The sequence below is a fragment of the Maniola hyperantus genome, chromosome 16 (genome assembly GCF_902806685.2).
Source record: "Maniola hyperantus chromosome 16, iAphHyp1.2, whole genome shotgun sequence".
Classification (NCBI taxonomy): domain Eukaryota; kingdom Metazoa; phylum Arthropoda; class Insecta; order Lepidoptera; family Nymphalidae; genus Maniola; species Maniola hyperantus.
Window position 1 is genome coordinate 2,008,761 of NC_048551.1, and position 25,461 is coordinate 2,034,221.

General features: G+C 34.7%; 1 protein-coding gene across 2 annotated transcripts; it reads right to left on the reverse strand.

Moving 5' to 3' along the window:
• Positions 1 to 4,027: 4,027 nt before the first annotated feature.
• LOC117989556 (uncharacterized) lies at positions 4,028 to 12,600 on the reverse strand. 2 transcript variants are annotated; one of them, XM_034976919.2, is made up of 6 exons: positions 12,372 to 12,599; positions 11,577 to 12,098; positions 8,919 to 9,006; positions 7,990 to 8,142; positions 5,423 to 5,588; positions 4,028 to 4,286 (listed from the first exon to the last, which is right to left on the reverse strand). In XM_034976919.2, the coding sequence occupies exons 2-6, from the start codon at positions 11,582 to 11,584 to the stop codon at positions 4,204 to 4,206; spliced, it is 498 nt and encodes a 165-aa protein (XP_034832810.1). In that variant the 5' UTR covers positions 11,585 to 12,098; positions 12,372 to 12,599; the 3' UTR covers positions 4,028 to 4,203. The 2 variants fall into 2 exon arrangements, with proteins under 2 accessions (XP_034832810.1, XP_034832812.1); XM_034976921.2 differs by having other exon boundaries at positions 11,573 to 12,600.
• Between the last annotated feature and the right edge of the window lie 12,861 nt (positions 12,601 to 25,461).

Consider the following 25,461-nt stretch of genomic DNA (forward strand, 5'->3'; position numbering starts at 1 on the left):
TTTATTTTAGATTAAGTTAAAATATTTTTTAACTTTTATTATAATATTCCAACTATTTACAAAAATTGTTGTTAAATCCAATTTTTTATAAATGTTTAATTGGCCTCATTAACAGGGTACAATATTAGTTTTATAAAAAAGTCTTTTTTCAAATTTTTCAAAGATAATATTTTTTAAAGGAATTTATTTTTACTAATCAAGATAATTTATAAAATTAGTATAAAACATAATAATATATAGTCATTTTTTATTAATATACTCAGTCTAAATAGTCGACTGTATTTATGTCACAATATACTTAATATTTTGAATTATTCTATACCTACTATATTTAAAACTTTACTATATTTAACATTTCTATCGATATTGAGGTACTTGAATATATTCTTGTATAAATATACTGATTTTGTATCTTTATTTACCACTGTACCAAGTACCGACTCGCTGACACAAACATATTATAGTTGTACAATAATTTACCTTACTAGAAACAAAACTAATTTATAATTTTATGAATGTTGTATTTGTATTCACTCTACAAATATAAATCGCTGTTAAAAATCAGGCGCAGACTTACATATTTTTAATCATCAAATTACCATTCAAATGGATCCTTTATATGACATACCTACCTACCTGAGTACTTTCGGATAATAATTTATAATTTAAATTAGCTACCTATATGAAATTCATTTATATAATTATTAATTTAATCATACTTTCTAATCGAACAAGAAAGTTAATAATAAAATAGTTAATCGATTGTATGGGTGTTCATTACGGCCTGCTCGTGAAATTTAGTGGCCCGGCGAGCAAAGCGGCAAGCTGGGTGAACCCAACGGCATCCGACTGCAATGACCAGTTTTCCTCTCACACTGTTTCAGCGCTGACAGGTCAATATGTATTAGTAAAATAATGCATACATTAAAGCATTCCTGAGTAACGCTGAACAGTCAAAGCTAACAGAGTACAGTGCGATAATAAAACAACTCGATTTGGCAAGTTGACCTTGACTAGTTAGCTATGTGCTGGTCGCCCGCGTTTACGATCAGTGTAATAAAAACAAGCCTTTGTTTTGTTTTTATTCGATGATCAATTAATGAATTATTATTAGCATTAGACTGGAGATCTGGAGGTAAAAGATCTAAGATAGAAACAAGCTGACCTGTAAAGCGGAGCAGTTTTATCAAACCTGTTCATCACACAGTGTTACGTCGGACGGCATCTATTTTCGGGCAAAGCTGCAGATATTTAAACTATTTTAGTAATGCAATTTATTTATTAAACCTATTCCCCTAATGGGCTTTTTTCAAGGCGTCTTTATCTATAAAGTATAATAAATAAATAAAATAAAAAATATTTTTTATTTAATTAAACTTTTTCAAGTATTTTTGAATCGTCATATTATCATCATAATATGCATCTACCACTGGTTCGGAATGTCTTTCCTACCAACTATATCACCTGACAGCATGGATTTGCCGGCAGGGTAAATTAATTAGACATATTTCTAGAAAATTTGCTTTCGCCGCTCGCCGTGTCGCCCTAAAATTTCGCTCATAGCGGAAAGTTTGCGGATAGGCCCTTTGATGTAATTATGTAGTAAGTACGGGCCCAAAATATAATTAATTATTAATGGGAAATAAAACGGTCTAATTGATTAAGTAAATACTTAGGGTAGATCTACACTGCAAAACATCTCCGTGCGGATTTTTATTTTATAAAACATAGCTACCACGCATTGTAAATGTTATTTCCTACTTGCGTTTTTAAGAAGTTTTACTTTTATAATACCTAAGTAGACAACCTTCAACGAGTTTTATTCGTGTTTAGTTATATACAACTATAACACCTGTTACACCAGTAACAGTAGAACAGCTACGGAGGCATGATAGAAATCATGATTTAAGTTTCGCAGTGTAGATATTGGGTTCTTATGGGACAAGTCGTACTTAAGGTGTTAAAAAATTATGAAGTTTTATATTAAAAAAAAATAGCAACGGTGTATGTAATAGTCGGTTCAGTGTATTGAAACTTGTAAGTTATATAACTGCGTGTAATGTAACTGTGTAGGCACAAAAATAATTTATAAAAAACGACAATAAGACGTCCTTCGCTTTAATTAGTTATATAGATCGTGTCTATTACCTCTCTGTCCTCTATAAACGAAAAAGAAATGACTTTGAATTGCTTAAGATTCGTCCAGACTATAACAAGTGTGTTATTTATAAAGTATAACATTTTGGATACCATATGGTATCCAAAATCATATGATAAATCATATGATTTATAATATTATTAAACAATATGTCACATGTTATAAAACTTTTAATACCAAATTCAATAACACATAATTATAGCTTGTTATATAACTAGATTTTATAACATCTTAATTATATAGCCTGCACATACAGTCTGCTTGACAAATTCACTTCTTTAGCGGTTCAAATAAAAAGATAAATACCTATATAAATTTATTATAACTATCCATAAATAAAACATTATAAAATTTTCTTAGATAACGTTACAATTAATGGAACTTATAAAATATCTTGTTACATATCTAGAACTTTGATGTTTATATATTATCGCATATCCCTTTAAATGAATGTACTCCTATACAACGTACCTACATATATCTACCTAAATATATCCTGAACCTGTTTTGTAAAAATTATTACCAAACGGTCTGATCACATACTAAACGAATAGGATTCGAAATAAACCACTGTTAATCAATCAACCTGTTTGTGTCCACTACTGCACATAAACCTTCCCAAGAGCGCGCCACCACACATAGTCCTCTGCCTTCCTTATACAGCCACTGCCCGCCACCTTCTTAAGCACTCTTAAATTTTGTATGATTTTTTTATGCTGCAGTATTTACCATTTATATAGCAATTGTAGTCTCATAAAATATGAAGTCTAGACTAGACGATTCGCGCAGCTAAAGCATATAAAATTATAATATATAGCATAATTATAATTATAATATATAATATAATTATAATTATAATATATAATTATAATATAATTATAATTATATATTATATAATTATAATTATAATTATAATTATAATTATAATTATATATTATATAATTATAATTATAATATATAATTATTATTATATATTATAATTATAATTATATAGCATATAAAATTATAATAGTAAAATTATTATTAGCTGCACTTTTGCGAGATAGCCTGAAAGGGTTTTTGACCATCGATTTTTGATTTTATTCTCTCTTGGGAGAAATCTGTCCTTACAATTTCCAGGCAGCGTTTACAGTGAAATCTTATAGATAGAAAATTATAGTTTTATAGACGCTTGTCGCTTACCTCTGTAGCAACATCCTTTTTATTTTTATTATAAAGTATGTGAATAGACTCGTTTTTTACTAAAACTGGTAATGTTTCCACAACTAATGATCAATTGGTAACGCTTTAAATGTTGTCATACTTATTTACAAAAACAATGTGAAATTTATATTGATTTTATAGAAAATTTTGATGTTTCTGACTGTTGTACAATCGCTTTGTTAAACGCATTTAATATTGCAAAATAAACGAAGTCAACAACTTTATTTTTTGTTTTATTTGTCGTATATTCTTACACTAATTTTACCATTGAAAAATACTTACGTAGCAATTATAAATCCATTTGATCGGAAATCGATTGGAAAAATACGTCCAGATATTGCAACTTGTTCTAGGTACTTACATTGTTATAATATAACAAATTTAACATTGTTATTTTATACTAGGTATATGAACAGGATATTTAAAAACTGTAGCATTAAAATTTATATAATATTATAGTAATTATTATTTTTAATAGTATTAATAATATTGCGAGTGTGCGTGAATCACGTTATATTATACCGATTGAGATGAAATTTTCGTTGGTCGAGAACATTATGTCAGACTGATATTGTTCTAAATTAGATCAAATTTGGCCCCTTATTGTATACCTATGAGCCAAACCTGTGCAAACAGTATACTTAAAATAATAAAATACAAATTAAGTAACTTACATTAATTTATTCTCCATAAAAAACTACAAATTACATTAACTTTAAAAAGCGTATTTGATCACATTTGTTTGAGATGTAGCAACTAGCAGTCTTCTATATAAACAATATATTTCACATAGGCACAAGTATTGTGTATAGGCAACAGTACTTCTTTTATAGGCAAGTCTGTTATATAGGCAAGGCGGTGTCACCATACATCTTCATCTTCCTATACAGGCTGTTTATTATAGTTACGTAATACGCGTAGTACACTGAAAAAAGAAAAAAAACATTGTTATAACATAGCAACTTGCACATTACATAATAGATGTCGCTGCATCGAAATTAGTCGCGCTAGAGAAATGTTTTAATTCTTTGACAAGTTGTTTGCTATCTTACGTGATGGTAAGTGATTCAATAGAACCATGCTATTCTGGAAGGTTTATTAACGTCCGGTTTTAATATTCAATTTATCTGTAGTGTGCCGATAAATTACTTATCTACTTTTTATTTTTCAAAAATTACATTGCTAAATAAACCTATCGATAGATTATAGGTAGATTGAATATTGAAACCATACGTCAGCCCAAGGTATGTACCAATAATAATAGGTTTTTACGGGGTATACCGAAACCATAAATGCAGCTTGTTAACAAAATTTGAACCGGAGACCTACGTAATGCTGTATATGCCTATAATTGATGATTGCAGTAGTACTGGAATTGTTTGTGACCTGTTTTTAATGTTTGTGACTGTTGTTACAATTTATCGTTGGCATATCTAATAAAAATCCGGATTTTCCGTTCCGGATCCGGAGTTCCGGATTTAAATAAGAATAGAAATTATTAGTGTTTGAAAAGTGAAAACGTAAGCTTATCGTTGCGCTGGGTGTCTACTGTCTAGTGGAACACAATTGCTCTTTAGTGTAAAACAGACTTATTTGTATAGCGTTACAGTTTAATTTGCGTTGCTTTTGGTGAGAGAGGTTGTAAAGTATGAAATTTTTACCAATTTTAGCAATAATAAGTACGAAGATGGTTCTCAGGCTTCTGCGCGCCGACTCAGGTCTCAGGTACAAAGAGAGGACATCACTGCCACCAGTGCACCTATTGGAGTCGATTCTTTTTTAGGGCTCCGTACTTCAAAAGGAAAAACGGAACCCTTATAGGATCACTTTAATTGTCTTTCTGTATGTCTGCCTGTCCGTCGGTCTGTCTAGAAAGGTACTTCCCGTTGACCTGGAATCATGAAATTTGCAGGCAGGTATGTCTTATACCAGACATTAGGGGGAAAATGCTAGCTATCAATTAATACAGGTTTTTTACGTGGCAGCTGTTTTGAAAATAATAGAAGAAAATGGCGGACTACTAGACAGGCTAAAACCTTCAAGGCTCTGAAAGGTATTTACCTGCTTTAGCGATAATGAATATGACGATGGCAGCTAAGTATCCAGGCTGTTGCATGTAGGGCTGCAGCTCGGGACTGAAGAGGCACGCGATCACTGCCACCAGGAATATGCACAGGATGAACACGGAGTTGAACAGCTGAGACAGCTGGAGGCAGCCTGGGCGATGCTGGAATGGGAAGAACGGAGAGCAGTTATTAAATATCTCTCATTAATACTTAATTTAAAAAATTATCACCTGCTTTTAAAGGAAATCCTCGTGAGGAAAGCATGCCAGAGAGTATTTTTTTTAATGTTAATCTTGTAAGTGTGAATTGATTACATTGTGTTTTTATGAATAAATTTATTATTTATTTATTTATTTAATATTAAGTATTGACATTTTTGACCCTGCTTTCTTTGACTCTTCGTAGCAGACCGTCCTGAGTGATATAGGTCTATGTTTTGAGCTTTATTCGTTTCGTACTCGTCTCAGAATAAATACCTGTACTAGCCCTATTGTAACTCTCACTGTTAGAGCGAGATAGCTAAATGCATTTAGGCTCTTATTAGAACGTGACAAAATGATTATTTTCTATCCTTATCACCGTGGCCACTTTTTTGTTTGTCAAGATGTATTTGTACGTAAGATCTTGACAAACAACGTGAAGTTAGGTTATGTTGACTCAAGTATTGCAAAGAAATAATTGATTTGTTTTGTTGTTTTTGAAGTTATTGTGCAATGGTGGGTTGCAGTACACTAGGCTACAATAGCCGAAGCTAACGTAAAATAGAAGGAATAACATTTCACAAGTAAGAACCTCTGCTTTACCAAGAGGGACTGAGGAGGCCACGCTGGTTGCATATGCATTGCATACATGCATTGCAGCTGGCAATACAGAAAAATCTGTTCATTAATTATTACTTATCTATATGTATGTACTTGTATGTAGATACTTCTAAATAACATAGTGTGAGATAAATCTTTGAACAATGAGAAGACGTGTTTTGTGAACAACTAGGTAGAATGAGTTTTTATTACGATATTTTTGAAACGTGATGTTAAGTATAAATAAAAAACCGGCCAAGTGCGAGTCAGACTCGCGCACCGAGGGTTCCGTGCTGCAGTCGTATTTTTTCGACATTTGGCACGAGAAATCAAAAACTATAATGCATAAAAATAAATAAAAATCGGTTTTAGAATGTACCTACAGGACACAGGTAAACCGTAAACCCCGTCCATACGATACCCCACTTGGTATAGTTGTTCATAAACACATTTTAATTTTTTTGTGATGTAACCACAAATTCACGGTTTTCGGATTTTTCCTCTTTACGTGTGCTATAAGACCTACCTACCTACCAAGTTTCATGATGCTAGCTCAACAGGAAGTACTCTACTTCTAGTACTAGTAGTAGTACTAAGTAGTAGTACTAAGTAGGTTTCTTGAAAGACAAAGACAACAAAGTGACCATAATATAAGGGCTCCGTTTTTCCTTTTGAGGTACGGAACCCTAAAAACTACTGAAGTACTTCAATAATAACAAATTCTAGTTTTTACACAAAAACACAAGACGCAAACTGCGTAAAGCAAAAACTATAATTGCCGAAGATTAAAACATCTTGAGGATAAATATATGTATACAAAAATATATGAATAAATGAAAATATATGAATTCAAGATCGCGAGCATCTATGTAAGTATATATTGACACTGCCTCCTGAAACACAGTTTACACTACCTCAGGACGCAGGGCCTTACACCAAAGCTTGTTAATCAACATGTTTGTAAAGATATTAAAGATTTTATTTATTTATTTATTATTATTTATATTGTATATCATCAACACCATCATGATCAACCCAATACTGAGCATAGTAGTGCCCAGTTGTGGACTGGCAATGGCTTGATCATGATGATGATGATTGATACACCTATACAGGGTGTAACCAGAACGCTAGCAAAAACTTAGCGTTAGGTATTGTTATACTACCTAACCATTTGCCTCATTTTGTACTTTTAGTGATTTAGTATTTTTCAAACCCGCAATGTATAGCGTGCAAAACTCGGGTCAATGCTCCACCTACGACGCGGTATTGAGTATTGACGCTGACTGACCTACTTACGGAACGTTCGTTGACCTCTAGCGTCCGTCAGATGTTTAATTTGCAATATATCGTGAAATTTTACAAAATATAGGAATTTTTTTCGCATTTTTTCACGTTTTTTTTGTGGTATCATATCACTGATCATCAGTAGGTACTATCACCAGCTGTTGTTTTTTTCAAGCGTTCTGGTTACACCCTGTAAACGCGTAGAAAATATAGTTTATCAGTACCCTTATTATAATCTAGCTGATGCCCGCGACTTCGTCCGCGTGGATTTAGTTATTTAAAAATCACGTGGGAACTCTTTGATTTTCCGGAATAAAAAGTAGCCTATGTCACTCTATAGAGAGCGTGGGTATAGATAAAAACCTGGCGAGTGAAATAGGCTACTTTTTATCCCGGAAAATCAAGGAGTTCCCACGGGATTTTTGGAAAACCTAATTCCACGCGGACGAAGTCGCGGGCATCAGCTAGTACTTACTAATATAACCCCCATCAAAGCCACGACATTACTGATGGCAGAAAGTGTCGCAAACATCAGTATGGTCATAGAGATCAGGTTGTCTTCTGGCTTCCTCTCTTTGTGTTGTGGTAGGTACCACGACCCTGCTATGATGTACGCTATGCAGAATAACTGGAACATAATATAAGTGAATCTCAATTATTATAGGCGTAGTACAAGTATGCTAAACTCGACAACGTTGTTAGATTTCGAATTTCGAAACACTATAACACCAAAGTAAAATGGATCAAACTAGCCTTGTTATTTATTACCTTTTGGTACTTATCTACGTTATCCAGACATGTTAACGGTCCGAGCAGAAAAGCGTAGTAAAAATCGTTAACAGTAATTAAAAGTAGGTAATGAATTATGACTGCAAAACACGGGATGTCTATAGAACTTTATCCGCTTACGTAATCCTATATGAATAGAGACGACATTCTCAGACAACCAAACATATTTTCAAAAACATTCGAAATTCAATCCCAAAATATTTTCAAAAAACATTCGGAGTTTTGTGCATTTTAGGAAACTACTTACTTAAATATCACTTGGTTTGAATTAACGAAAGAAAAACATCGTAAGGAAACTGCATACCTGACAGTTCTTCATATTTTTCTCAAAAGTCTGTGAAGTCTGCTAATCCGCACTTGGCCAGCGTGATGGAATATGGCCTAAATCTTTTTCATTCTGAGAGGAGACTCGTGCCCAGTGAGCCTACGATGGGTTGATGAAGATGAGTTTTATTGACAAAGATTTTCTAGTACTTAAGGTATATTTCTTTGAAACATTGAAACTGGCAAATCAGAAGAGAAATTCTAAAATATTCTTTAACAACTTTATTTCTTGCATAGATGGTAGGTAAGTACATGAAAGAGATTTGAGAGAAACCTAAAAAAATTACTTACGGTGGACAAGATAGATAGAATGAGACAGCCTTTTTCTAAAGACAGACACCCACAGCACCGTCTCAGCATCGGCAGAGCCATGTTGTTACTGTAAATGCGAAAAAAAATACAAGTACAAATAGCAAATCAAGACAAAGTCCGTGAACCAAAAGGCTTGATTGTGAAAAGCGGCTTCCCTAAAACTATACTTTGTGATAATGGAATCAATTCGACGAGACACCTATAAAAACAACAATCCATGAATGATAGAAAAAATTGCAATAAGTCCATGTCCAAAATTTAAAAAGAAGAGAGGAGGAGAGGGAGTAAGTAGGCACGTAGGTTTTGTGTAGAAAAAATTGTTTTAAGTAATTATTTTTAAATCAAAACGAAGAGGAGGAGAGGGAGTAAGTAGGCTTGTAGGTTTTGTGTAGAAAAAATTGTTTTAAGTAAATATTTTTAAATCAAAACGAAGAGGAGGAGAGGGAGTAAGTAGCCTTGTAGGTTTTGTGTAGAAAAAATTGTTTTAAGTAAATATTTTTAAATCAAAACGAAAACGGGCACAGCCATCGGAAAATTGTATGTTTTTGATGTATGTTTCAAATGACAAAACTGCTTATGGTGATATCAAACGCCAAAGTACACAGTAAGTCCAATTTTTTTTGATATTTTTACGGTTTTTTTTTTGTTATAATATGACTTTGCAGTTTGCACAGAAGCCCTTCAAAAATATTATATTAAGTAAAATGATATGCAACTCTTAATAGGGTCAAACTATTAGAGTCTGTACTAGACCTTGCAATACGCGGAACTGTTGGCATGAATCTCTATTTTGTTTACATGTATCTATTAAGAGTACTACAATGCTGAATAGTAGAGCTATTTTCATCAACGAATTACAACTACAAAACTAGTCATAGGATAACGGCATACATTGTAGATTTTGATTATTCTTCTAGCGTAGGTACCTAGTATGTAGGTATGTATGTATGATAGTTATGTATGTATTACTTAAATAGTTATTTATAATGTTTATTAATAAAATTTAATTATTCATTTATTTATATAATATAATTACCCTGTTTCTGTTACACTGTTTACCCATATTAGCAATAAAGAAATTTGAATTGAATTGAATTAAATAATTTTATACTACTACATAAGTTTCTGTGTTGCGTGTAAGTACCTACTATCCAACACACCTAGTTTCTCTTTTCACCAATAGTTGCCTGGTAGAGAATGCTCTGAGCAATAAGGCCGCCTTTGCATACAATTGTTTTTTAGTTTTTAGTTTCTTTATTTTTCGGCTTGTTCATCTAATATTTTGTGTACAATAAAGTATTTCTATCTATCTATCTATACTCTTAACCACCACAGCTCTGTCATTGACATTAATTCTGACTCTTTGTATAGGTTTCGGGAAAAGATCTTTGTATACCTATTGGAAGTCTTGAGTCTTCTCTGTACCTAATTGATGTATGCATTTTTATTTTGTCACATATGTTTGTAAATGTTGTACTAACTTATAAATTATTGGCGACTACATTTAGTTAGTTATATTTTCAGAATTAAGTTTTTTTAATGTATTAGTGTAAGTAGCCGTAAGTTAATTTAATAAATAAAAATAAAATAAAATAAAATAAAATATAGTTCTTTCAATTTTATTAGATGTTATGGAAGAGCGGAGCCGCCTGCCGTAAGTACTAAGTAGTAGTAATACTATAGTCGACGCATTTTAAACTGAGTAGTCGAATTATCTGTGTGTTTCGCTCGCACTTACAGGTCGTGGGTAAGTGGGAGCGAAACAGACAGATAACTCGACGACTCAGTTTAAAATGCGTCGACTATAGTAACTTACTGGGATGGCCCCAATTTCTACGCACTAAATAGGTATGTGAAATTGTTTTATCGAAATAAATATTTTTGAATTTTTTGAATTTTTCTGAATATATGTATTTTCATGTAGAAAAAACTTATCACAAAAATTTTTATATGTACAAAAAATATTCTATATTGTGTAGTTTTGATTTACCAGAGCTAGATACCAGGGCATAAGAATCGAGGAGCAGCATAACTATAAGCTATGACGTAAGCCCTGAATATAAAGTGGTTTGGAGTGGATTGCGGATTATTTTCGTCGACAGATCGGCGGCATATTTTAATAATGTCTGGACTTTAGCGTAATGTGACCGACATGAAATACTTATCTGTTCTACATACATAGGCACCTAACCTATTAATTATAATATTCATTATGATGAAAATGAGAGCAATGCTTGGAGTTTCTCTACGTGATCAAATTTGGAATGAGATATGTAGGAGAACTACAGTAACTGACACAGTTAGAAAAAGCTTTTTTAAAACCGATAAACGATAATGGAATCCATACTAATACTCGTACCATAAATGCGAAGTCCGCCAGCGTGGTGGACTATGGCTTAACCATTTTCATTCTGAGATTCTGAGAGAAGACCCGTTCTCAGTAGTGGGCCAGCGATGGGTTGAAGTGATGATGATGACGACTGAACTAATTTTGATGAAACTTACAATCTTCTAGCAAAATCTCGATCGTAAAATCATGTAGAGCATAATTATTATTATTGTTACTCTTTTAGGAATAATCCTTTGATTTACCTACTTATTTAAATATTTTAAACAATTAAATAAAAAGATACTTACTTTTTCATTTGGTGTCACTGTTTTGTAAACAGCTACCTACGATCCAACCTACTTATCATTGGAATGCATTCAAAAGTTTTAATATTATATTTTTCACTTATCAACTATTTATTTTATGGATTCTAAAAATACACAATCTCGTATTTATTTGTCAAAAATCCACGATTTATTTATTTACTTTACATCACTATTTTCAGAAACGCTAAACTCATTCTATCATTCAGTTACCTACTCACTCAATGTTAAATACTGTTCAATTCAGTCTCTCATTCACTATTTACTAACACTGAATTTAAATGCTACGTCACACGCGCTTGAATCTATTTCTGTTGACCGACACAGAAGCTGAAGGTACAAACTGGGGAATAAAAATTTCATTTGGTTGAATGAGTCATTGCAAATTTAAAACTATAGAATTATATTCGTTATCACTACCTATGTCATTGTGGTACCTATTTACACTTAACTAGGCATGAATGTATTTACACGTGCATTCATTATTTTTGTAGATTGTTAATTTCACTGAAAAAAGAAATAAAATTCTAGTTATTTAGAATTCACGATCCAAGTCGTAAACACACATTCTATTTTCGTTCTTTTTATGATCGTCTGCGGATATAGAACACACTTGTCTGAAAAAAACCAATCAGTTTGAATTTCGAACTCTACCACGATAGACACATATTATAGGTACAATTGTCTTTTTTTTCATTTATTTACGGCCTTAGATTGTACACTTTTCGTTTCATCAACTCCACAGTGCAAATCGAACTAAACATTGAAATAGAATCGTACGATTTTCGTTTCTTTTTCAGTTCAGCAGGCTTATCACTCTTTAATATTGAAAATGAAGTCTACGATTCTCGTTCTTTTTTTGGAACGATCGCAGATAGTAAATACACTGCACTGAAATAAAACAGCAATAAAACTTTTCCGAGAGATGAAAATGGAAAAATCGGCGTTTTCTTTGGTGCGTAGTAGGTACTAGACTAGCGTCCGGCGAGTGTCGACAGACTAGACGCTTCCTACACGTCATGACAACCGCCCTTGTGGCGTGTAATACCGTGCCATTAATTAAATGTGTTTCAATTACTTCTCAACATGCTGTATGTAGAGTAATGCAAGCTATGTGAGATTCTGCATCCCGCGATTCTGCATATAGTGCGACAGCATCTTTCCGATTTTCCATAATTTTTTTTGCATTTGACATGGTAATGGCACTAAAATATGAAATTCAGTTTAATTAGAATCACTGGATTTGACAGAAAAGGCAAAAAAATGTTCTATTATTGAAATATTGGCACGGGGTTTACGCACCTTTTGACTCCTACGAACGTACCTACTTCAAAAAATGGCGGCCCTGTTACCAGGATTGTTAATAAAATACATAACTTTTTTTATAATTTTATTAATAAGATTATTCCTAAGCATAATCGTTTACACCAATATTTTTATTTTTATAAGCATTTTAGAACTTTAAATGCAAAATTTAATGAAAATAAGTAAGTAGGTACCTAGTAAATATAAGTAGGCCACTCATTCATAAGATAGCAAAAAAAATTGGGTTATGCGCTAAATTAGTGATAAAACCAATAAGGCCAATTCAAACAGATGTAACTGATAAGCCAACATTGAAGTATACTGAGAACAGTCGACTTAATGGACTGTTTACCTTAGTTTTAATTAAAACGATAAATATACCGGTATTTATACACGCCTGGTACGAGTATATAACGCAAAATACCGATACTAGCAGATCACTTTTTATTTTATCGTATAGAAATGATATCAAATCCGTTACTAACACTTGAAGGCAAGTCACTGTTACTAAAATGAAAGCCATTAAAGCAGTTTTCAAAAAATCCCTAATATTCGTCTGCTTATCTATGTTTTTGAAGGAGACGCGAATAATTCTAATAAAGATTATAGCATTGAGACAGCAAACAATGAACTTAATGTAAGCATACACTTTATAGAATATACTAAAAGAACCATTCCGAAGGTTTAACAAAACAGGACATAAAATACCAACCGGTATAGAAACAATCCAAATAAATGCCGATATTAAGACTAAATTGTATGACTTAAATGGAAAAACTATCACTACCTTATTATACAAGTTTTTCGTAAAAACAAACATAAGCATAAGTGAGACTACGTCGAAGTATATATACAAGAAATATATGAACAATTTGGTTATAAAACTAGCATATTGTACGTGGTAGGAGAAATAATACTCTAAAACTGTATACATAGTTCTGGCAAATGTCATTTGGCACACGATGATTTCATCGAATTTTCTTCCTTTTCTCACCATAATGAGTAGAGATATTTGTAATAATAGACCCAGAAGTGATGCAATGATGCCAAAAATCCACAGGGTAATAATTGCTTCTTTATAAGATTCAACCGACTCATTGTTGTGTTCTACAGTCATGTTTTTCAAATTAACGATAGTTATATTATCATTTTCTAAAGTCATATTTTCTACGTAATGCTCAATAGTTAAATTTTCTTTTAAAGCTTCCATCATAATTTCATTAACTTTTCTCTTCTTTTCTTTGAATATCAAATATCATAAAAAAATTCTTTTAGATGCACTCTATTGTCGCTTTTGGACCAATTTAATAATGTCTTAGAACTTTTAATTAGTTGTGCATATTATTATCTTTTTTTTTATCAGGTTTTAGTTCTTATAACTTCATCGTCATTTGGTTATTTCTAGTCAACTATTACAACACATTTTACTGAAGCTGCATTCGTCAATTTAACTTTACCATTAAGAAGCATTTGTTCTCTATTTACGTATATTCTTTTCTACTTGGCTTACCCAATTTTAATTTCAATATCGACGTTATCCTTTAGGTAAGTTACTGTACTTTTCCAGTATACTTTACTGAATATGGTCCAACGGAAGTAGGTAAGTATCACTTTTACTAAAATTCTATTACTTAACTATCACTTTTATTCCATTTATCAAATCATTGTTTGCTTATTTTCTTCCTCAGTATAACAATAACTGATAAGAGCTTAGGTCATCTGAAAGCACCTTTTTAAATATTATAACTTTGTTTACATTAATTTTTCAAAACAAACAGTGACATGAAATGATACTAACAACTAAATATTACGTGTTCAAACTTGAAATGGTTAGCTTTACATTCCACGTTCAATCTAACAATTTAACAAAAATAATATAACATACGATTGTACACTATACATATATGTTTATTATATGCCAGGTGTGAAAAGGATTATTTGGCCTCGTGGTTCTGTATATTTTGTTATCATTTTTATTCACTAATTTCAATAGATAATCTAAGAGGACATAATAATATTGTGTTTCATATTGCTTTAATCTCAAGTGTTGTGTTTGGCTGAGTTGATAATATTTTCGCTGTAAAAGTACGCTGTATTTTTGTAGAAAATTATGCATAATTTATTCTGTTGGTTCAGAGAAAGGGGACGACACTTATAAGTCGTAATACACGATACCTCTTAGTACGAGTTATAGTCTAACCACAGATGAATATGAACTAAAGAATATTTAGGTAGCATTTATGGAGTTTTCAAATGATAAAATTGTACGCATATTTTTATAGAAATAAATTAAATTGAATAAAAGGAAATTTAATTTTCCAATAATACGTGAATACTCAGATTAGTCATGAAAATAAGAGCTTGGACTAACTATTTCGAAGCGGTTTTGTGATTTCAGAAATAGTAAAAATGTCTACCAATCCGCACATGGCCAGCGTGGTAGACTATGGCCAAACCCTTCTCACTCTGAGAGAAGCTCTCCGTGCTCTGCAGTGACCCGGCGATGGGTTGATCATGATGATGATGAAAAATGAGACACACATACGAACACACAGATCGCTTGGTCAATTAAACAATAATTATTATTGTTAAATCACAAATAATAATTATAGTCGGTGCCAATTTGGAGTCGCAAAACACTATGAAGAGTAGATAGACGATTCGTGCGGCTAATTGGCACCGGCTCCAAAAAATATTACTATAGAACTACGTTAGGTAGGTACTTTGATTAATAGACAAAGGAATTTTCTTAGTGATAATGAAGTACATTTTTGCAATTTAAAATGTGAAATACCCTATTTACTAATGATGAAAATAAATTTGGAGGCTCTCCTGCAGAATTAGCTGAAGTGTAGTTAGGTTTAGGTAGTTACGTGGTATGTACATTAATGGGGCTTCATTGCTTCAACGAAGATTTTTATTTTATGAGTAGTTTTGAACGGAACCCCAGAAATGAGTATATATCGTCCTGCTTTGGATATCTGTTCTGTTCAGTGTGAGTTATTTATAATTTACTATATTATGATATTTCCAACACAACGATAATGGATAGTTGCCATGCTTTGCGGTTGATGACCTAATTTACGGCAAATATGCTCCGCCAATTTGAATTTTATTGTTATAGAAATAAAAGATATTTTTTAATTGTTAGCTTTGCTCCGAAATTTTAGTAACCGACGAAGATAAGTTTGTAAAGATGTAGGTACATGGCAATACCACAGTACCAGATGGACGTTATTTGATATAACAAATTATTATCTGCAGATGTGTTTATGTTTTGAGAGCTACCTACCTATTGATGATGAATGATGCTTCCAAGAAAGAATTTTTGGCCTCTTAAAAACGTCGGAGATTTAGATAAAATCATTACCTACCCTTATTATAACTGTGAAAGTGTGTTTGTTTGTCCCTTCTATCACGTCGCAACGGTGCAACGGATTAACGTGATTTTTTGCATGGGTATGTATAGATAAAGACCTGGAGAGTGACATAGGCTTTTTATCCCGAAAAATCAGAGTTCTCACGGGATACAAAAAAATATAATTCCACGCGGACGAAGTCGCGGGCATCAGCTAGTTCCTTATATAATATTATAGACAGAGTGCTTGAGGGAAGCTGATTAGCAAAATGGCATCCATTTTTAACCGACTTCCAAAAAGGAGTTTTTTGATCCCTTTTCAGTAGGGTTCCGTACCTCAAAAGGAAAAACGGAACCCTTATAGGATCACTTTGTTGTCTGTCTGTCTGTCAAGAAACCTACAGGGTACTTCCCGTTGACCTAGAATCATGAAATTTGCCAGGTAGGTAGGTCTTATAGCTGGCATTAGGGGAAAAATCTGTAAACCCTGAATTTGTGGTTATATCATACAAAAAAAATTAAATTGTGGTCATGAACTAATAATTAGTATTTTCAATTTTGAAGTAAGATAACTATATCAAGTGGGGTATCATATGAAAGGGCTTCACTTGTGCATTCTAAAACAGATTTTTATTTATTTTTATGCATTATAGTTTTGAATTATCGTGCAAAATGTCGAAAAAATACGACATTAATACGGAACCTTCGTTGCGCGAGCCTGACTCGCACTTGGCCGGTTTTTTTATGTGGGTACCTATATGTACCTACTGTACACCGATTTTTTCGAGGTTTCTGGACCGAATTGCAAATATATTTTTTAATCAACAGAAGATGTTTCTGTGGTGGTCCCATAAAACTTTCTGGATCCAACTCCTCAATCCTGATGCTGCAAGGTACTGAACTCCTAAGCCGTGGGGATTCGGGAATTCCTGATGGTGAACTAATAATTGAGACCCCTAATATGAAATAGGAAAATAAATAATACCTTTCATATTAGGGGTCTCAATTATAGAGAGAACCTACATGTAAAATCCTAAGTTTCTAGACATTTTCTTTATTCTAGCGATTTGAGCTATAGGTACAGTACGACAAGGCTCTTTTGGCACTTGAATGACATTGACAGGGGGGCGTAGTTGTCGAACAAAGGCTGCCAGCTCAGCAAGAATCTCTCTGTACAGTGCGACAAGGCTCTTTTGGCGCGTGCCGAAAATCGGAACTAACGTTGCCGTCAGGTGTCCCCTTTGTTCTTGTTTGAATAGTCTGCCTTTATTCTCCAACAGCGCCCCCCTATCAATGTCATTCAAGAGCCAAAAGAGCCCTGTAGCACTGTATAAGTCCCGCAAATTGCTAATGCGCGTGGCTGCCATTTTAGTGACGTCAGCACTAGACTGAAGTTTCGAGCTGATTGTATATTTTTATTTCGGCTGAATTCAAAATGACGTCAATTCGATGTTAATGAGCCATGGTTCCAGCGCAATAGCAATTTGCGGGGACTTATATAAGGGGACACAGCGTGACACTTCACAAGATGGCGGCGTTAGTTCCAATTTTCGCCACGCGCCAAAAGAGCCTTGTCGCACTGTTCGGTTGATTTGATAGTCAGTTTGGATCACTGAGTAAGTTACTCTTTGTAGAGATATGAACCACTTTAGTACCTACCACTAGCCACTGAGAATTTATGAACCAGCTTTTTAGGGTTCCGTACCTCAAAAGGAAAAACGGAACCCTTATAGGATCACTTTGTTGTCTGTCTGTCTGTCTGTCTGTCTGTCAAGAAACCTACAGGGTACTTCCCGTTGACCTAGAATCATGAAATTTGGCAGGTAGGTAGATCTTATAGTTGACATTTGGGGAAAAATCTGAAAACCGTGAATTTAGGGTTAGATCACACAAAAAAAATTAAATTGTGGTCATGAACTAATAATTAGTATTTTCAACTTTCGAAGTGAGTGACTATATCAAGTGGGGTATCATATTATGAAAGATCTTCACCTGTACATTCTAAAACAGATTTTTATTTATTTTTATGCATCATAGTTTTTGAATTATCGTGCAAAATGTCGAAAAAATACGACTGTAGTACGGAACCCTCGTTGCGCGAGCCTGACTCGCACTTGGCCGGTTTTTTTCTATCTCTCTCTATTGTATTTCTCGTTGCTGAAGGTCATAGCCCCTATTCTTTAATTACTTAATAGTAGGTAGAGCTATTCTTTACATAATAATGCGCTGTGTGCGATCCTTCCGCATACTAAATTAGGGAAGGGAATGCTTTAGCTCGAATATCGAACCGATAAATAGGTACTAAATAGGGTCTTGGACTGTAGTAATAAAGGAAGAAATCTCTGGAAGAAATCTCTGTTTAGAGATAAGCATTTCCGATGTAACTTAATTTATTATTACTTTGTAACTACAATTTTTGGTACATGAATAATAAAAAAAAAATAAAAAAAAAAAGACGTGATTTTTTATATAGCGCTAGTTTATGGAGCTAGAATTCATTATTAAAGAGAATAATAATTTAAAAATAACTCAATTTTCATTTATTTTAAAATAACTAATTATTAACGTCACGCTGTACGGAAAGCGATTAATGACATCACAAGGCGTAAACGACAAATATTTTCAATTTTTTAACATAAAACATATTTTTCCAAAGAAATTAGGTACTCTTTTTTTTTATGTTATTGAAAAATATTTGTCGTTTATGGATTGCGACGTCATTAAACACCTTCTTACGTTACTTCATGGTAAAAATAAATAAAAATCATGACATTTAATTTTTTTCTCTTTAATAATAAATTCTAGCCCCATAAACTACCGCTATACAAAAAAATCACATCATTTTATTACTACAGTCCAAGACCCTATTATATCCGATGGTATAATGACCGGGATCGTTGGCTTAACGTGTTTTCCGAGGCACTTCGAAAACAAAAAGGTCAAAGTCTGTCATCCATCCATTTATCGAATCGGGTTAATGTTGCTTAGCCAACGAGAAGATTGCTATGCGCTGTCGCTACTTCTCCACACGTCTCTCTACTGCTTATTTTGTTTTGTGACTGAAGGGTTCCGTATGCGAATGGTGCCAAGTGCCAACGGGAACCTTTTATTTAAGCCTCCGCCTGTCCATCCATCAATCTGTCTGTAGTCTGCCTGTCTGTCAACGGGCTGTATCGTATCGGAAGAACCTTATAAGTAAGTAAGTAGTTTATTGACAGACACGACAGACAGACGGACAGACAGACAAATAACAAAGTGATCCTATAAGATATCCTTTTTTCGTTTTGAGGTAGGTATGTACGGAATCCTAAAAATCACATCGTTATTCATCCATATCGATTATCGATCCGATACTAGTGCGCACATCACTATGGTACTCCGTAGGCCCAATGAGTGCGAGCGAGACAGATTTTTTTTATGACCAGACTCCTCAATTAATGATAACAGCAGTAGGGTTGCTAGGCCTCCAAATGAGAAGACTCGTGGTTAGGCCGGACATTTTGCCCTAAAAGCCGGAGATATCTTTTAGTAGCCAAACATATTGTATGCAACATATTATAATATCATATTATTATCAAACATATTATATTATTTTCAAAGTTGGAAACAACCACATAACACTTAGGTACCTAATTTTATTTTAAACAAACTCGATTGCTTATTTTAATTGTTTATCATAATCTTATTAATGTTATAAATATTATAAACGTGAAAGTTTTGATGTTTGTCTGTGTTTGACTGAACCGATTTGCCTTATTTGAATGAAAGATTGTTTATCCCCCTTATAGGCTACTTTTATCTCGTAAAATTAAAGAGTGTCTACGGGATTTATAAAAAAAAACTTATTTATCTAGGCGGACGAAATCGCAGGCATCCTCTGACATCTGGTAAAGTAAGTATATTCGGCATGCCATATCGAATTCAACATTGTCTTCGCTTGCAGTTCGCACTGCAGACGCTGAGTTCGCCGAGTTATACCTATTTACAAGAAGCCTTACTTAAGCTGGACAGGCCGGACATATTCTGTAAATATTTGGCGGGACATGACCTGACGCCTCCTAATCGGAGGTCGGGGATTCGATCCCGAGCACACACATCTAACTTTTCGGCATTATAATATACTCGTGAGGAAACCTGCATAGTTACTTCCAAAATGTTCTCAAAGGTGCGTGAAGTCTGCCAATCCGCACTTGGCCCGCGTGGTAGATTATGACCAAACCATTATCATTCTAACAGGAGATCCGTGCTCCGTAGTGAGCCAGCGATGGGTTGATCATGATAATTATATCCGGCTAAAACCGGACGACTGGCAACCCTAACGGTAGTAAGATAGTGATCTTTATAGTAGTATATGTAGTGTTATAAATTATAGTTGTGTATAGGCACCGATTCCGTTGTCTTTCTAAACTAAATTTAGAGTATCTATGCTAAAAAGGGACAGAACATGAACTTTACATTTAAAGACTAAATTTTAGTGCACGCTACAAATTTAAACAGTAGGCTCGCGACTGCGCTAAAATCACGGGTTTTTTTACCATCTAAAAATTAAATTTAAAACTGTCAAACTGCGTCTGTCCTTTTCATATTACATTAAGTAAGAAGAGGATGCAAATACTCTAAAATTAGATTGTGCTCAGAATCAGTACCATGGTTTAGTTAGAATATAAATAGAGTTTCCATTAGACAACCTTGAGATGGAGCCACGTTCCGGCGGCTAACAAAATATACAGCCGCAAAAAGTTCAAGGCTAGTATTTTGTTTGTTGCCACTTGAGATAAACTTTATTTATCAGTTCTAATGAAATATCATGTTCAGTAGAATAAGTAGGTATCGTGCTAGGGTTTCATATTATAATCAAAGACATTTTATTCTATAGTATAATATATATAGTAGGTAGCCTACGGCTACTACCTGCCATGGCGAACTTCGAACCGCCTAACAGTCGATTATTTTTCGGCAAATTTTTCTCTCCGTAAGAACCATCCTCGTACCTACTTCAAGGAATATTATAAAAAAGCATTAGAGAAATCGGTTCAGCTGTTCTCGAGATTTGCGATCAGCAACACATTTAGCGATTCATTTTTAGGGTTCCGTACCTCAAAAGGAAAAACGGAACCCTTATAGGATCACTTTGTAGTCTGTCTGTCTGTCTGTCTGTATGTCTGTCTGTCTGTCAAGAAACCTACAGGGTAGGACTTCCCGTTGACCTAGAATCATGAAATTTGGCAGGTAGGTAGATCTTATAGCTGACATTTGGGGAAAAATCTGAAAATCGTGAATTTAGGGTTAGATCACACAAAAAAAAATTAAATTGTGGTCTTGAACTAATAATTAGTCTTTTCAACTTTCGAAGTGAGTGACTATATCAAGTGGGGTATCATATGAAAGGTCTTCACCTGTACATTCTAAAACAGATTTTTATTTATTTTTATGCATCATAGTTTTTGAATGATCGTGCAAAATTTCGAAAAAATACGACTGTAGTACGGAACCCTCATTGCGCGAGCCTGACTCGCACTTGGCCGGTTTTTATATATAGACTGACTGACTTATATATCAACACGGCATTCCGAACCAATGGTAAATTAAAACTACCTGACTATTCATAAGCACTTTTAAAAAGTTTACATGAATAAAAAAACATTCTATTCTATTCTATTCTATTCTACACACAGCCTAAACCGCTGGTTTCAACGTTCTTCGAGTCAACTCTAGTCAACTATATACCTGCAAGTGCTAGCGGTTTTAAAAATCTCTTGGGATTTATTTGCATAAGGCATACTTATCTATAGTAGGTACCTTCCTACGCGACAGGTTGAGATGTCAATCGGGGTGGGGACGCCCCCGCACTAACTCGGTGCAGGATAGGATAGCGCGGGTGGCATGCCGGTGTGCGTGGCGTGGCGTCTCATTGCCCTCTCGACCCAGTGTTTCCATATGTAAATCGAGAATTACCGTTATAAATACTATCTGTCCCGGCTTACTCACGTGTGTAGTCGACTTTAGCCCGACTAGTTTCGAACCCATCCGGGGTCCTTTTTCAAGGGAGTCCGTCCGCGCACGCGCCGCGGTTTTGACTGCGGGACGCACGTGCCGCTGCCCGTGAGAATTACCGTGTTGAAGGGTTAAAATTACGGTGTTTCTAGATTAAATTACGGTGGATTAGCTAAAAGAATACCGTGTAAATTACCGTGTCATTTTTAAAAGAAAAAGTCACGAATTTGCTTTTTAATCAATTATTAATATTATTCTGAATCTGACTCTCCTAGCATAGCAATATCTTTTTCATATACGGATTTATTAATATTAATATTTTGTTAAATCTCATTAATTTTACATTTCACTCCTTCCTAATTGCTTGAATAAGGACGAAAATAGATTGCTGAGATTAACCGAGAGCAAGAGAAATGTTGCCATTACGAAATATGCTAACGTGACTGAGATTCGTACTCGTATTACGCAGTATACTATGAATTTTTAACGTGATTTTTGTATTACGATGACACGGTCAAGGTAATGGCATGTTTACCTTGACGGTAGATTAGGACTGAATTACGGTGCATCTACGGTAATTACCGTGTACATGGAAACACTGTCTCGACCTGTAGCGGACTATACGCACGTGGTTAGCGCGTGCGGGGTTCGCAAGAGTCGCTGCGACCGGTCGATTGGCCACACCCACCACACCTAAACAAACCAACAAGTTTATCTGAAACAACAGTTATTGGACGCGAAATGAGACGTGGAAAAGCTACAAAAGCGTTTTTTTCGGAAGTTACCTACCTACTACTTTTTTTTAAATAGAGATAGCGAGCAAACGAGCAGGCTTGTAATCACTTAACCTGGTGTTAAGTGATTACCGCCGCCCATAAACATTTGCAGCATCAGAGGAACCGCCGCCGATGCGTTGCCGGCCTTTTAGGAATTTGTTGGTCCGCCCCTTGAATAACCCCATGTTGTAATCTAGTGGGAACACCGCCGATGGGAGTTGGTTCCACAGTTTGTATGTGCGTGGAAAGAAGGATCTGGCACAGTGGACGGTCGAAGTGCACCAGACACCCAGGTGGTGAGGGAGAAATTCCTTACGTTGGCGTGCGGTGCGGTTGTAGAAAAATGAGGGTGGAATGAGGTCAAAAAGCTCTTCAGAGCACTCCCCATTGAGTCCCCATTATAAAGGCGTTAGAACACGCATAGAGAGCTAACGTCTCTGCGGTGCTCCAGGCTTTCTAGCTAGCCGGTTAGTTTGCGATCGTCCACAAGTCGAACCGCCCGCCTTTGGATCCGATCAAATGGAAGGAGTTGGTACTGGGGTGCTCCAGCCCAAAGGTGAGAGCAGTACTCCATGTGTGGGCGGACTTGCGCCTTATAGAGTAGGAGCCTGTGCTCGGGCGCGAAGTACCGCTTTGCTCTGTTGAGCACCCCAAGCTTTTTGGAGGCTAATTTGACCTTGCTTTCCAATTGATCGCGGAATTGAACCTCGCTCGAAATGTGGACACCAAGAATCCCAATGCTGTTGGAAGGTGTGAGGTGAGTGCTCTGAAAGAGAAGAGGTAATGTAAACGCCAAACGGGGACTTTTTGGCGGAAAACGCGCAAACTTGTGTTTTTGTTGGGACTACGCGTGCAATATTACGTACACTAACCAAAATAGCATTAGTAACCGGAAGCGATAAGATATTATACCACAGAATATATTATTATTATACTAGCTTATGCTAGCGCAAATCCCTATTTCCCCCCTTTAGGGGTTGAATTTTCAAAAATCTTTCCATCCACTCCATCAGCTAGTATAAATATAGGACAAATTCGTCCAAAACTTATCGACATATTACAGACCGGATAGGTTACCTACCTACTTACTGATTTTGGCCGAGTCGTTTTTGACTATGAGAAAAATGGTCACTGGTCAACCCCTTTTTGATAAATAAAATAAAAAAAACCTTTTTAGCCGTCCCAAAAGTAAGTAAGTACAGCCTAATCAGTGAAATAATCTTTAAAATCAGCCATATAGATCCAGAAATACCTACTTTGTGTGTGCGGAACATCGATATAAATGACAAGATATGCCCAAGCGAGCAAAATTTTTCACGGTTTTGGATCCAAATAAATCAGCAACACCTCTTAGATACTAATGAACGACCCGTTTGAAATCCAGACGTCACTGAGGTTGCATTGGTGCTAAATAAACATTTTAAGACCAATGAATTGGTGCCATTTTGCTTCTCAATGGCCCTGTCCTTACGAAGTAATATATAAGTCAATGGTGCGGAAACAAATTGTGTTTAAATAACACGTCATATTATTATGTTCTTGTCACCTTCTCTTTCATATTGTAAAAGAGTGACAGCAACAGATTTGTGCACATTGTCTAATAAACTATTAGACACAGTTATCTTGTTTGTTGTTTTATGGCCTTATCTCTGGAGTCAATCCGTTGTTATTTTTCTAGCATACAATTTTTGACAAAGTAGCGTTGCTAAGGTAAGTTAGGGATAGCTTGGTTTATTCATTTCGGCCCAGTCGTACTTTCGGGGAACCGGTTACGACACGGGGACGCCGCCGCATCACGCGCCATCGGCACCGCCGCGCCGCTGTATCGTGGTGTCGCGTCACAAAACTATTTTTTAGGGTTCCGTACCCGAAGGGTGCCAACGGGACCTTATTACTAAGCCTCTGCTGTCCATCCGATAATTGATATTATTCACTAGTGAGTATTAGAGTTTTAGTTCTTAAAAAAGTTTTGATAAGTACAAAAAAGATCGTTTTCAATAGTACAGATAAATTAATGTACCTATTGCTTGCCCTTTTCATGCCACTTCGTATTTAAATACGTAATATTTTCAACTTGTACGTGTTTAATAAATAAAACTTTCACTCAAATATAAGTTTTGTTTTTTCTGTAATAAAGAAAACTTGAAATTCCCCATTTTGTACGAGGCTAAAACGCTATCCGTGAAAGGCCAAAAAAAGAAACCTCATTATTTTAGTCTAAGTATGGCCGATCGCCATTATAAGATGCGCGCGCATAGGAAAACTGATACATTTTTCCCTCCATTGTGAAAAAGTTTTCACAACTCGTTTTCACTTTTGAAATTATTAATTAAAATGTCTATTATGAAGAAAATTATTTTTTAGTATTATTTTCTTCACAAGTGTGTTGAAAAACGTCGTATGATACACGTGTGTATTGATGATTACCGTCCTCGGC

Bases quoted from the DNA above. Each gene is read 5' to 3' on its own strand.
- LOC117989556 (XM_034976919.2), bottom strand. The intron at 5,589-7,989 runs GTAAGTACTAGC...TTCCCATTCCAG, and splicing joins CTTTGATGGGGGTTATATTA to CATCGCCCAGGCTGCCTCCA. The intron at 4,287-5,422 runs GTAAATACCTTT...TTCTTTTTTCAG, and splicing joins ATTCATTATCGCTAAAGCAG to TGTACTACGCGTATTACGTA.